Genomic DNA, 13,858 nt, shown 5'->3' on the forward strand with positions numbered 1-13,858 from the left:
TGTATTGCTCTTGAAATGTAAGATGTCAGAAGGGTAGTTTCATTTGCTGATACACAGTATTACACCAGGCAACCACAGAGGAAGTAATTGCCTATCTAAACTGTGAGAGAAAACTGCAGTACTTGATAGCTTGTGGTATGTATGTCGAAGTGAGAGGCTTGTCACACACACCTGCTTTTCAGATTGTGTTGTGTTGGGCTCTGCCATAAAATAAGAGCAGTGTGCCAGAGCCTGGAGGAATGGCACAGCCAAAGGCAGGTGTGTGTTATACCTTTCATGGCATGTATGCCACACACTACCCAACGTTGCAAACAGTTAGTGGAGAAGCTTGCAAAATATAGCCCTCGCTCAAATACTCCATGCTGCTTTAGGTGTATTTCACCTAAAATTCACAAGCTGAGAACATCTTGATTATCAAACATAATCACCTGATGTGGGGCCTGGCTCTGCACCCCTTATTGAAGCTTGTGCAACAAATGAGTCCTCAGGCCAGATGCCCAGAGGTGACAGTATCCATCCAGGAATGCAACACTCAATGCAAGGATGGGTTACTGAATCTTACTTGTAATTATCAACGCACAGAAGGGATTCCTCCCCTTGTTCAAACCAGCATTTCTGAAGTCCCAGGTAACAGAGGGGATCTTAGTACCTCTGCTTTAAAATCATTTATCAAATTTCACAACTCTTTGCAATGGGGATCAGGGTTCTTAGTTCTAGTACAGTGCCCGCTGTAATGTGATCCTGAGCTGTGCCATTGTAACGAAAGAAAATATAATTTCCCTTGAGCTCTGTAATTAAAGATCTGTATAAATCATTATAAATGTAGAGGATCCTAAGCTTCCATCTAGAGTAAAACCTGGTACCTACACTACTATTCACAATATTAATTATGAAAGCTGATAGGACTTCCCAAATCCAATGTGCCTTCTAATTGATTGTTTTGCAACTGCAGATGCTTAGGCAATAAAATACATTGAAGTCAAATTCACAGCTCTGTACTTTAAAAAACTGCTTGTCAAGAGCTTGAAATTCCTGAGTTGGCAGCAGGGGTGAAAAACCTCACGTATTGATTTAGAACCTAGCTCTCGTCTAAAAAACCCTTAAGTACAAAAGTTACAGAGAAACCTTTCAAATGTTACCCTAGATTTTATAGTCACTTACTGTGGCTATCTAATTTGGAGTTGCAATTTCTTGAACATCCCTGAAAAACTAGCTAGGGCAACACCTGTTAGGCTGCTAAATCCACTTTCCAATGCAAACTGTTTGACATGGTATTTTTGTCTAAATATGAAAACTGGAGATTAATATTTGCTTCAGATGAGTTTATGCTGGCTATGCAGTGATTTTTAAGGGTGATTTTTAAAGGTGTCAGAAAGATAAACTTATACTACATGTACTTTTAAGTCACTAACTTTTCAAACACCAACTTTTTCAAGCTGGGAAAACACCTCCCCAGCCAAGTTCTATCAGGGAAAAATACACTTTTGCAATAAATCCAGGCAATTTGCACTTTATAATTCCAAATCCCTGAATTATCTCAGTCCTTTAACTCCTGTGTCAAATTTGAAATTTATTGAGCTGGACTAATAATTCTGCTTATCTTATAAGGAGAAAGGTAAAGAGCCCTTGGGACCGACTGGCTCCTGAATAGGCGAAATCCAGTGCAGTGGCATTAAGGATGGTCCAGGCACATGTGCCGTTTGTCAGTGCATGGACAACCTCTGAGAAAGCTCCATCATGCAGGCACATGGACCATCCTTGGATGCCCTTTGTTACTCATAATGAAGCACAGAAGGATTTGAAAGCATGTTTTCCAGATATACCCCTATTTAGGTATTTGTTGCTGCTGCTTGACCCATCTCCTCCAGGTCAAGGTATGTCTACTTCCAGTAGGAAAGTGATTACTGAACAGCTCAGGCTGCAGTACCCTTGTTCCTCTGTCATCCACCACACCTTGGGTACTGGGATAAAACTTGCTTTCTCCCCAAGCGGAGAGTTTGGGATCCCCATGCCATCACTTCTGTCATGGCTGTAGAGCAGCAGTGCTCCCCTGTGCACTTACTCCAGAGCAGAGAGGCTGACAGTTTGGCAGACACCAGGGATCCCCGGGCAGGGCTGCAGGGACATCATCTTGAAATTGGGCTGGACCTATTTAATGAGGTCACTGAGCTACTAACTAGAAACTAAGCCTGGAACTATAGGTATTACTCCTGGGAAGCCCCAAAACATCAAAAATAAATTAACTCCATTTAATGGAGAAGCAAGCGTGCCCTCCCCCCGTCCCTCATGGCAGTAGATGGGCCCGTCGGCTGATGCTGCAATGAATACACCTTCCACATGTGACATTTTTCAGGGCTCTGTTTTCTTGCCTCTTCAAAGTTTCCCCTAGCACAGGGGAAACAGTAACTACACAACAAACGAGAGATGCTCTCAACTTTCTGAGCTACGGCAAAACTGGCAAACAAACCATCATACATGGGGAACTACTCTGTTGACTACCAACCTGAGACATAAGGGTAGGGAGCACGAGGTCAGGGGTCAGTGTGGGGAGCCCATGCCATCAAAAAAGCTCTTGTTGAGGAGTCACGTTCTCCTTTGGTCGTGGCTGCAAGTAGAGAGTTTCCTTTCCACCACTTACACAGCCTCAGGACTTCACTCACAGGTTATGGTGGAGCCTTAATGTTTTCTGAACTATGCCACAGTGTCTGAAGCAGACAGGACTTGCCCCCTTAGAAGATGTAGCACAGCCAGGAGATGGAGAGCTCTAATTGGACAGGACTGCTTCGAGTTACTGGGTCAATCATCCTGTTGGGCTTGAAACACACCCTTCTGGGGCATCTTCCAGGCATGCTGATGTGTGCCACCCAGAACAAAATCTGCCCCTTTTTCTTGCTCTCCACCCGTACAAAAAACAGGAATGTTACTTTCCTCTCACACTGCAGCTTTGTGTCAGCTGCTGTGGAGGAATAAAAAAAATACAACCCTGCCCCCACAAACCCAGAGATGGGAACAGCTGAGTAATTCCCCAAGAAGGGTTATTAAAGTCAGGGGCTGGTGGGACTGAGCCTCCCTGGGGGCAGGCTGCTCCAGTAGCCCCTGGGAAACCCTCCCGCAGCATCAGCAACACGGCTACTGTTTTCCTGGCAGGGGTGGGAGGCAAAGCCAGCGTGTCTGGGAAGATCCCAGCTGTGCCTCAGAGGAAAATAACGCTCCTTGCCTCGCACGCAGCCCTGCTCCAGGGAGCTTCTGGGCTGGAGAAGATGTTCCCCGGAGTACTGCGGTGTGGGGAGGGCTGCGGGTCCACCGCTGCCTGGCACTGACAAACGTGGCATGTGAGCAGCTGGGTCTGGCCACGGCTGGGCAGAGCCTGCCTGGGCTTTGCAAAAGGAAAGGCGACTTAAAAAAAAAACCCAAACCACAACCAAAACAAGCCCTAGAAAGCGACAGTAAAATCCAAGCAAGCCCTGGTTAGGCAGCAGACTCGAGGTGTGGGCACTGCCATCCCACTGAGTGAGATGTGGTGGGCACACGCTGAAGGCAGAGGCCAGGGGAGAGATGTTTTGGGGTGTAGGGAGGGTAAGGTCTGGCAGGGAGTGACCCCAGCCTTAGGAGAGAGACCCTGGAGGGAAGATGCTCCCCAGGGAAAGGGCGGGAGTTTCTCGACATCCCTCCTGGTGCTGCCTCTCCCCCTGCCCCCCACCCTGCTGCTTGCGGGAGCAGACGGGTGCCCCCGGCCGGCACGGCGCCCCCCACCCTGCATTCTGTGGCTCCCTGAGGACGGCCCTGCCCCCCCCCCCCGAGCCCCGCAGGTGGGGGATGCCAGCCCCACAGGGACGATGTGGGGACGAGAGCGAGTCACGGGTGTAGCGGGGTCCGGCCAGCGCAGCCCCGGCTCCCGGGGCTTCTCCCGGCCGGGCGGGCCGGGGCGGGGGTCGGCGAGCGTGTGAGTGTGCGTGCGTGCACTAGCATCTGCGTGCGAGTGTGCCCGCGGGTGTGCGCGCAGGGGGCGCGGGCGGGGGAGGCGAAAGGGGGCCGGTTCTGCGGCGGGTGGCTCCCAGCTCCCCCGCCCCCTTCCCTCTGGGTCTGCTCTTCGCTCCCGCTCGCATTTTATCGCAGGCGGCCGGCGCAGCCCCTCTCCCCAGCCCCGGCCCCGGCCCCCGCCCACCCCCGGGGTGGAGGCAGCCGCGCCGAGCCGCCCGCGGGAAGAAGGCAGCGCTCCGCCGGGCTCCGCGCCGCTCCGCGCCCCTCCGCGGGGCCATGCAGCGCCCCTGCCCCTCCGCTACGAGCGGCGCCCCTCGCCCCGGCGCCCCCCGCGCAGCCTGAGCCCCTGCGGGGGCTCCGCACGGCTCCGCGCCCCTCCGCGCCCGGCCGTGGGACGGGGCCGGCGGAGGCAGAGGCGGCACAGAAAAGCTCCGCGGCGCTGCGCGACTCGCCCCCCCGCCCCGGCCATGGGGAAGGGGCTGGAGGGGACGGCGGCCCGCTGCGGGCTGGGACTGGGATACCTGCTGCAGACCGTGGTCCTGCCCGCCCTGGCCGTCCTGGGGGCCAGCCGCCCCGGCTCCGCGGCGCAAGGTAAGGCGGGGGATGGATGGAGGGGGCCGGAGCGTTCTCCGGGTGCGGGCTGGATTCACGCCGCGGTATTTTCGTTTTGTCTGTGTGCGGGCAAGCGCTGCGTTCCCCCGCGTGACGGCCCCCGCCGGGGACCGGGGGGTCCGGTCGCCCCCGCTGGCTCGGGTCTGTCGTTGCTGAGCCCAGCCTGGCCGGGACAGGCGCTTCCCTGCGCCCCGTCCTCCGGCGGGGCACCGAGGCCGGCGGGGCCTCCGGGCTGCAGGACCCCGCGGGGCGGGGGGGCCGTGCGCCCCGGTGGGCTGCCCGGTGCGTGGGGAGGACGGTGCGGGGCGGGTGTCCCTCGGCAGCGGCACCGCCGTGCCCGGGGCTCTGCAGGCGGTGGTCACCCGTGAGACCCCCGCCGCCCCCCGCGTCCTTCTCCGTACCTAAAACATGAGCTACCTGAAGGGAGTTACCGTGTATCTTCTGCTTACACACACACACACACACACACCCTCCTTTTATTTTTCTTTTCCTTTTTTTTCCTCTCCCGTGTCGGGAGTTCTGGAGTGCATCTAGCTCTGTTTTCCCTCTAGCCCGTGTATAGATTCCCCTTTCCCAGTGACAATGTCTCGCTTCTCCGTGCGTGTTTAGCGATGTCTTGAGAGCATCACAAAGAGCCCTGGCTCCGTGTGTCACCCACACAGCAGACAGTCACAGCAGGAGGGTTTTTCTCCTGCGAGCTGATGCCGGATAAACTTTCTTGGTGCCTTTCTTCTCTCTTCCCGGGAGTTAGACCTAAAGTGGAAATGTGTGGCTTTTGCTGAGCACTGGAGAGAGAGGTTGCTGCTGCATGTGGGCAGAGCTGCGCATAGCAAGGATGTGTGGGTTCATTAAAGAACTTGAAAATCCTGGTTATATGGTTAACAAGAGAAAAGGAATTTTAGAAGCTGTTTTGGTGGTTTTTTTTTTCCCGTATATGCCACTGAGTGGTAATAATATGCACCAAAGCTTTGATTTAGCATAATGCAAGTGGAAGAACGCTTGGGTTTCCCCCCATCATCTCTATGGAGAAGCACTTGAGATGACTGCACAGATCTGACCCCGTGCTCTCACCCAGCCATTACGAAGTGCACTTCTCTACGGCCTTTCTGACAGGAGAGGGGTGCTGGTTGCTTTGGCTCCCTGTGCCTCTGACAGGCTTTCGGGAGCCATAGGCTTTGCTGCTGGTGGGCTGGATGCACTGTACATCATGTCTGTACATGTAGCGGTGCTAATCCATTTCCCGCTGATACTTACTCCATCTTCAGAGTCACGTTCCCTCACCCATACTGGGTATTTATCTTGGTGGAAGATCAGAAACCTAGTCGTGAAAAGGGAGTAGCAGAGAAAGAGAGTACAAAAATCCCTTATGCATCGTGTCATGTTTCTTTTGTGTCTTACATACCATCATTTCCTTTCACTGGTCGGTCTCATGTTTGAGGTAGGACAGGTTTGACGTTACGTATTTAAAGGTTTTAATAGTACCATGTGCATGTAGACCTAGGTGTCAGTGGGTACCTATCAGTCTGTGTAGATGGCGGGAGCTAAGGAGGAAAGATCCTTTCGGAGAGTTGGACCTGGAGCTGAAAGGAGCCTGCCGGCTCTGCTGGCAGGACACGGGTAATTCGCATGACAGATGGCCTGAGCGGGGAAGAGGACCCCCTGTGTTCTGCTGCTTCAGAGCGCACATCTCAGTGCCACAGGGCATACCTCACGCTTTCAGATGGTTCCTCCTTTCCACACATACCCTCTGATGCTGTGCAACAGAAATGCTGTGAGGGGAGAGGAGCCAGGCCCCCTGCGGGTGGGACCTCTCATGGTACACAGGTGTGCTCACCTTCCCAGAGGGATGGGGAGCTCCTCAGCAGTGCTTCCTCGGTGTGTGCTGTGTGGTAAACTTTCACAATAGAGTGGAAAATTCAGGGAATGTGGTTGGGATATAGTAATTCGTCTTGGACTTATTTTTCTGTGTATGCTTTTATTTGCATTTCCTGCTTGCTAGGACCAGGCACGGAATTTGGGTACAGACCTGGTTTTGGCATCTTTCCCGGAGCTGAGGGATTTTCTGATTGGTGTTTGCCATGGGGATCTTCATGTATGTGTATGTGGTGCTTCAGTGAGGCAATGAATCAACAGTTTAACTATGCCCTCTTCAGGAAGTTTTCTCATGCTATAGCACCGGGCAAAGTTTTTCCTTTCTTTTATTTATATGTTTCCAAAAATACATGAACATTTGAAATTATTCTTACCCAACCTCTTTTTCCAAAGTTATCCTCCATTCAGTCCATCTCCTTCGAAATGGAAACACCCCTCTAGTCTTTTCAGTTGCATTCTTTGAGAGCAATAGGAATAGGACATGTGAAAGTTACATTCCGAACTGGTGTCAGTCTCCTGTTTTCAGTGGGTCTGGAGCCAGCTGACTTGATTTTAATTGTGAAAAAATGTCAGTCTTCCTCTGTGGTACCTTGTGAAGGAAAAAAAAGTGGTGGTGTCTTCGTACAGCAAACACATAGTTACAATTTAGAAAGGGGAGGAGGGGAAGGGAAAGAGGATGTGTGCATTTTTTTCCAGTACTTGCTGCAACTACTATTTCTTGTTTTGCTTTTCGTCTCCATTCCCCAATTATCTTTATATTTTGAAGCAGGCTAAAGGAGGCTGTGAGCATTGCTGGGGCTTCTGCTTTTGTGCCTTTCTTTCCCATTGCCTTGTGGAAAATAAATTTATTAACTGAGTAGTTAGTGGACCAATCCCACACTCCTGGGCAGAGAGATTCATATCACTGCATCTCAGTATCCTCCTGTGAGCTTCTCAGCAGGGCTAAATGCACTTTTTGGTTGATTAAAATTTCTTATTTTCTTATCTGAAGCTGTCTAAGTATTTTTCTGCTGTTATCAGGAGAGAACAGGAAATGGCCATAATGATCGAGACAGCCTTTAATTCTCGAAGTGGTGTGAATGGGGCCAAAGCGATTATCAAGCCAGAATCAACTCTGATCTGGCATTCGCTGCATTCATTATACCGCTGTGATAAGCTGCCTCAGAATGAGAATTCAAATGTCTCAAACCATGAAAGAAAGAGCAACGGTCCCTGGACCCAAGCACCTATTCCTCCCTGGCATTTCAGTGCCACCTCACATAATAGCAACTTTTCCTTTGGCTTTTCGATCAGCAGAGACTGTGTTACAGCCATTGCGCTTGCTTACCCCCCCGCCCCACTACTTTAGGGCATTAGAAGTGTTTGAAGAACTGATCCGGTGGCCCGCACCTTTTTGGAGTGTAGGTGGGATAAGAGGGAGGGTCAGGCTACCTATCTGTAGTGACAACCATGGTTCAGACAGCTTTATTGGCTAATAACGATGGTGTAAGAGCTGGGTAGAAAAGCTAAAGGGACTGCATATTAATGAGTTTTTGTTTCAGTTGTTCCTTTACAATAAGACTACATGTTTTTTTATGCTTAACCTCTCAAACCTAATTAAATCAAAGTGATAATTTAAGAAGAAAACTGTAAAAGAGCCATATGTGCAGATATTTGCCTTGCCCCAGCATAGTCTGTGTTAGCAACAGCAGCAGTTTGAAAATGCTTGGTGCGGAAAAAGTGAAATATAACATGTGAATGTACTAACCTTTTGGGGATGCACTTCTTAATTAAATACCTAAACATATCTTGATGGAAAAAAGGGGGAAAAGGACTTAATTATCTTGATGCATCAGTGGACCGCTTGTATTTGATCATGTGGGTGTAATAGTACTTGTATTAGTAAAGCGAGGGCCAAGTAGTATTTCACTGTGAATGGATAAGCCCCTTCGGAACATTAATTTGTTTTAAAGCGATGTGCTTTGGCAGATTTCAGTGATGTTGACGAGTTTGGGGTGAATGTGGTAGCCCATACTGGCCCTGAGTAGCATTTTAGTACTGCAGTAGGAGCAGCCACCGGCTTTCCTTTGCTGAGGTGCAATTTAAGCAGAATTAAAATGAAGTGGACAGATCTGTCCGTGGAGGAGGGATTCCTCCCCGGGAATATGGGAGCCAGAATCTGGGCTCCTCTTCCTCTGGCTCCAGTCTCAAGCAGCTAGTTGCAACAGTTATGAAAAAAAACCCAAACACAAAACCATATATATACATCAAATACAGCCCCCTTCTGATGACTTCTCAGTATTACTGTCAGTGTCATTTATTCTTCTTTACAGTAAGAATGCCTGAGTGTTCCACAATTGTGCATATTTACACTTAATCATTTTACATGGATCATTCATATCACAACTTTTTTTTTTTTCTTTCTTTTTTCCTTTGGTGATGGTATCAGCCCATGATTATTCACTATATTTTGGGACTAGCTTTGTGTGTGTCATCCAAATTCAGAAACAGGAAACAGCATTAACCATATTAAAAAGATTTTCCTAATTTAATTTTCCAAATACAGTACATCTGAAAACAGGAACAAAACACTGTGCCAAGGCCAGGCAAATCAGTTCCATAGCTCCAGCAAGAGAGGAGAAAATGTGGATTGTATTTATTAGACATTTTCAAGTAAATATGTGGATTTTTGTGCAAGTTGAAGAGTGGTGCTTTGGGGCACAGTCTGTCCAGTTCAGTTGAATAGGGTGCAAAGCAGCATCAGTTCCCGTGGAAGGTGAGAGGAGTCCAGGCTGAATAGAATATTTGAGTATTTCTGTACAGTATATGACTAGAGTTTTGTGTATATGTAAGATACTAAGGAGAACTGTACTTTGAAAAGTGAAGCTGCAATTAATTATTTTATGCTACCATCTAAGTAATCTTGTTTGGAATGACCCGTTTTATAGTGTATGGCTATATTTGTTGCTTTCTGGTGTCTTTCTGGATCTTAAACTGTTGGGCTTTTGAGGAATCAGTTGTGGTTACTTTTTCTGGAAAAAGGCACAGAAGTTGCTTTTGCAGCTTAACAGAAAAATGTGTTTTAAATGCTTTTGCGAAGGGGAATTCCTAGGTAAATTTGCATTGCTCTAAAGTAGTGAACAGTTTGCTGCTATTTAGTTGAAGAGGATTCAACTCAGTGTGAGTCTCAAATGTTCACATCATTGGTTTGTCATTGAAAACATGTCATCAGAGGCTAGGCTGTCTTTGAAATAAAAGTTAATTTAATCGTGGATGCTCTGGCTAAGTTATACAAAACCTATTGCAATCTGTATGTTACTATAGGCAAAACCGGCATTCCCTTTCCAATTCCCTCTTTCCTCCCTTTTGAGTGGGGAGAGGGTTATGCTACTGTGTGAACTGAACGTCTTGTTAGCCACCCAGTGGAGGTATTCAAGTTTAGCAGGCAGCGATCTTGGCATTGGTGCCAATAAAGCAGTAATTACATTGCCTGTCATTTTCATTAGCCATCTTTGCTTTCATGTTCGACTTGGAGGTATAAAACAGCACAAGCTTTTAAAGCATAAGTCAAGGTTTAAAAGTGAGGGGCAGTTTTCCAGTTGGCTACAACCTCCGTCAACGCAGCAGCAGAATAATGTTGTGCAGAGGCACAGTTCAGTGCTAGCTGCTTCCAAGGACTGAAGGGATGGTGGTGTTTTAAGTGATTTATTGCGTGTGCTTGGTAAAGTCCAGTCTTAGAAGCAGGCGCTCCTGGATCTTTCCATCGTAACATTATCCAAGAGGTGATCTAAAGGAAATGGTATTAAGTCTTCTGGGAGGCAGACTGTATCCAAAGAAAGACTTAATTTGCATCATTTGTAAGCAAGCATTTGAAATGATGCTAAAAGGGAAATTGTTATAAGGAAGCTTACATCACACAAATAGGAACAACAAAATCCCCCTTAATTTTGCATGTACTTTGTTTCCCTGTGTTTAATTTAATGGGGTTATCTGCAGATACTCTGACCTCAAACTCCAGTGGTGTGATAGCGAGATGATTTATTTAGTATTGTTTTTGTGATATGTCTGCTTAAACATTTTGCAGAGCATTGGTAGTGGTTTTTGTATTTAGATTTGTCTTTCTTGGGTAAGGATGTAGCATAAAACTGACTGTAAGCCCAGGCATGCAGGCTAGCTGGAGAAGGTGAAAAAAAGCCCCAAACTCTGGTTGTGTTCCAGTTGCTTTCCTGGAGGCTGGCTCTGCTCGTACAAACAACACAAACAAGTAAGGCACAGTGAGTCTGAGGAGCGGGCAAGAGCTGCCAGAGGTTTTCCCAGCTTTCAGTAACCTCAGAGATGTTTGTATACAGCTTTCCCCCTAGGTAGTCATCACTAGAACAGCTTCCTGTTTGCTTTTATAACTCCATCCAAATCACGTGTACATTAAGCAGGAAACATGGGATTTCCTCCTAATTCATCAAATGCCAGGATTTGGGGAGTCCCTTTATAGCCTGGCACATTATTATCTAAAAGTTTGGGCTGGGAAAGAAGAGCTCCTTGCAAAAAGTTTAGCTTAAAAATATTCTTTTTATCAACGTGGAAAATTTGGGGGCAAGCAAAAAAAAAAACCACCACAAAAAAAGAGTCCTTTTTGTTTATTTACTAGGGGGAGGTTGGAAAAAAAACAACCCACTGACCCAAGAAACCTTAATCAAACCCAGAAAAGATTGAGTTATTTTAGTGAAAAGGTCAATAAAGCCCCAAATATTTACCTCACTGCCAAACTCTATTTACACTACACTCTGAAAATCTGTTAGGTGTTCAGTGAAAAATGAAAAAGTTACAAGTTGTAAAGTCTTCTGACAGTAAGTTTTCATTTACATTTTCCCATATATTTCAAGCAGCCCAGTGAAAAACCTCACCGTTAAACTTGACTTACAGCCCTGGTTAAGCACTGGTTAAGGCATGTATTTGCAGCACTTTCTAGGTCTCACTCTTTTGTTAATCACACCGATTTTACTGTGATGCAGCCCTTAAGGCCACCAGGGAAGGGCAGGCAATACTGGATTTAGGTGAGTACCTTTGCTGTTCCCCAAATACAAGCAATGCTGCTCTAGCATGCATGACTCTGCAATAATCCCATCAAGGCAGGGCTGTCCCCTATGTCAGTATGCAATGCTGCAGTGCATCAGTGCCTCCTCAGATTTTCACTTTCCTTCATTATGAGTCCTACACAGGCAGGTCAGGAAAAGGCAGCCAAAAAGTTGTGCATGCTCATCTCAGTCAGTGATACTTCCCATGGGAGACATCTGCAGTTGCATCTTTAGGATAGCTTTGTTATATGGTTACATTGCTAGAGACAATGGGAGGTTCCTATTTGTCACATTGAATTAGCTATTTAGCCTTTAGTCCCTCTTGCTGGATTGGGAAGGTGGCTATATTTGTCTCTGATGGAGGGTTACAAGGGGAATTACTAAAGGGTGCAGAGAAAATGTGTAAGGAAGCCAGAATTCAAACTGGAGGTCTCTGAGTGCCCACTCTGGTGCTCTAGTGCATCCTCCTTGTCTGACAGTCCCAAAGATGGATGCTACAGAGGGAACGTATGTTGAAGGCTCTCAGGTGCGTTCCTAATGTTGAATTTGCTGGGCCTCACTAGTGGTGTCTTTACATCTTCTGGTATCTAGAAATACCTGTAAAAGACGAAGGGCGAACCCATACACCGTTGCTCAGAAACAGGGATGCTTCCTGGGAGATCTGACTTTATTATGGCAGGCAGTTTGGGAGGATTTGCTTTGTGAAATCCACAGAGATGGATTTGGAAGAAGCAAGAGCAAATCCAGTGGGTGGCTGCAGCACTGTTGTAAATGGAATAAAGATCTCTGCTTTGGGTTATTTTGCTTCATTTGGGTTTAATCTGCAATTCCGGACTATCTTATTCAACTGCACTTCATTTATCTGAATGAATGACTTACACTCCAAAGCACCCTGTTGCCTTACAAGTCATAAAAGCTATGAGGTTGCCTAGGCAATTAAATCAGTATCTTTTTTTTTTTCCTCTTGTTGAGGTAACATTATCAATAGTAATACTAAGGAGCTCAGATAGGTTTTACCGGCCTGGCAACAGCTGAGCATTTTCTTGTTAGGTAGCTCCTGCCAATCCCTTTTTAGTTATTTTCAAGAAGTAAAGTAGCTTTATTTCTTAGTCTCATATTGAGTGAGAGGTTGAAATGTTAAGCTCTGTGGATTAACGGTGTATCCTTTGAGAAAAAGGAAAGCTTGTGTTTTTCTTGTTCCCCTGAGTGCTGGATACGATTGTTTGAGAAATCTTGAATTTCATCAGCTAGATACAAGGAAGTATGCAAGTAAGTCTTGAATGATCTGTCAAAAGAGGTTGACTATTGCAGCTGTTATGGAAAATTGTGTGAACTGATAGTAGTTCCCCTGAACTACTGAAAGTAGATTCTTTGCTTGAATGTAGTGCATTTCACGTCAAACAGTGAAAAGGGATCGCCACAGGATTATTAGTAATTCAGAGCTTCTGGGAGAGCTATATGCGAACCATACATTTACTAAAATAATGGCTGGAACATGAATTGCTGCACTTTTATGATACGGTGTATTTATTTATTGTTTAAATACATCACTTGTCTTATCCAGTCCCAACATATGTGTTTATACTGGAGAGTTTACATAGTGAGAGGAAATAATAATATGGTCTCACTGAATGAGGTTAATTGCAGTACAGTCATACCAGAATTGAGGAGTAAGAAGTGGGACAGAACAGCAAGTGAGACTAATTCTGTTCTCATGTGCATACACTGACTGTAACACAGGTAATTACTGGGAGTAATTCAGAGCACAAACATGCACACTGCCGTAGTCTGAATTAATTTTCTCTTTCATTAATATATCCTCAGTTCTGCCAGTTGCTCGTGGAGTTAGCACAGATGTATTCCTCTCACCTTTCCCTACAATGTTAGCAACTTCCTTGTGTCCGCCTGGTTACCCTGCAGCTCTACACATACGAGAGATGAGTGTCCACGCCAGCAGGGAGTAGCTGGGGCTAACAGGGTAACTGTGGAGGTGTCCAGACTGAAATTGGGGTTGTCTGCAGTCAGATGAGACCATAGAGAAAACTCCACTCCTCGAGCCTTTATTTTAAGATTAGGACAAAACTCAGTGGTGCTTTCAACCCCGAGGAGATAAGTTTCCCCTAGTAAACTTGGTCAGTTCAGATCTGAAAACCAGAGTTGATTGTGCAAACTAGAAGTGTGTCTGGTTAAGGAATGGGGCTGTCATTAAATGGTGAAGAGTGTGTCCTTGTGCTGGTGTTGTTCACTGAAAATCTCACTGAATTGTCTCATAAAATACTATTTTTCCTTGCACTAAGCTTTTTGGCCTCAAAGCTGCACTAGTTTTTGGCAAGTCATCGCTC

General features: G+C 46.9%; 1 protein-coding gene across 2 annotated transcripts in view; it reads left to right on the forward strand.

Annotated features, from left to right (window-relative positions):
* Window positions 1-248: 248 nt before the first annotated feature.
* The window catches only part of UNC5C (unc-5 netrin receptor C), a 266,667-nt gene continuing 253,057 nt past the window's right edge, over window positions 249-13,858 (forward strand). For both annotated transcript variants that reach the window (XM_080368783.1, XM_080368784.1), the window contains exon 1: window positions 249-4,572. In XM_080368783.1, coding sequence (XP_080224909.1) covers window positions 4,449-4,572 — 124 coding nt within the window. In that variant the 5' untranslated portion in view covers window positions 249-4,448. The remainder of the gene's footprint in view (window positions 4,573-13,858) is intronic.

The sequence above is a fragment of the Falco punctatus genome (assembly GCF_963210335.1).
Source record: "Falco punctatus genome assembly, chromosome: 1".
Lineage (NCBI taxonomy): Eukaryota > Metazoa > Chordata > Aves > Falconiformes > Falconidae > Falco > Falco punctatus.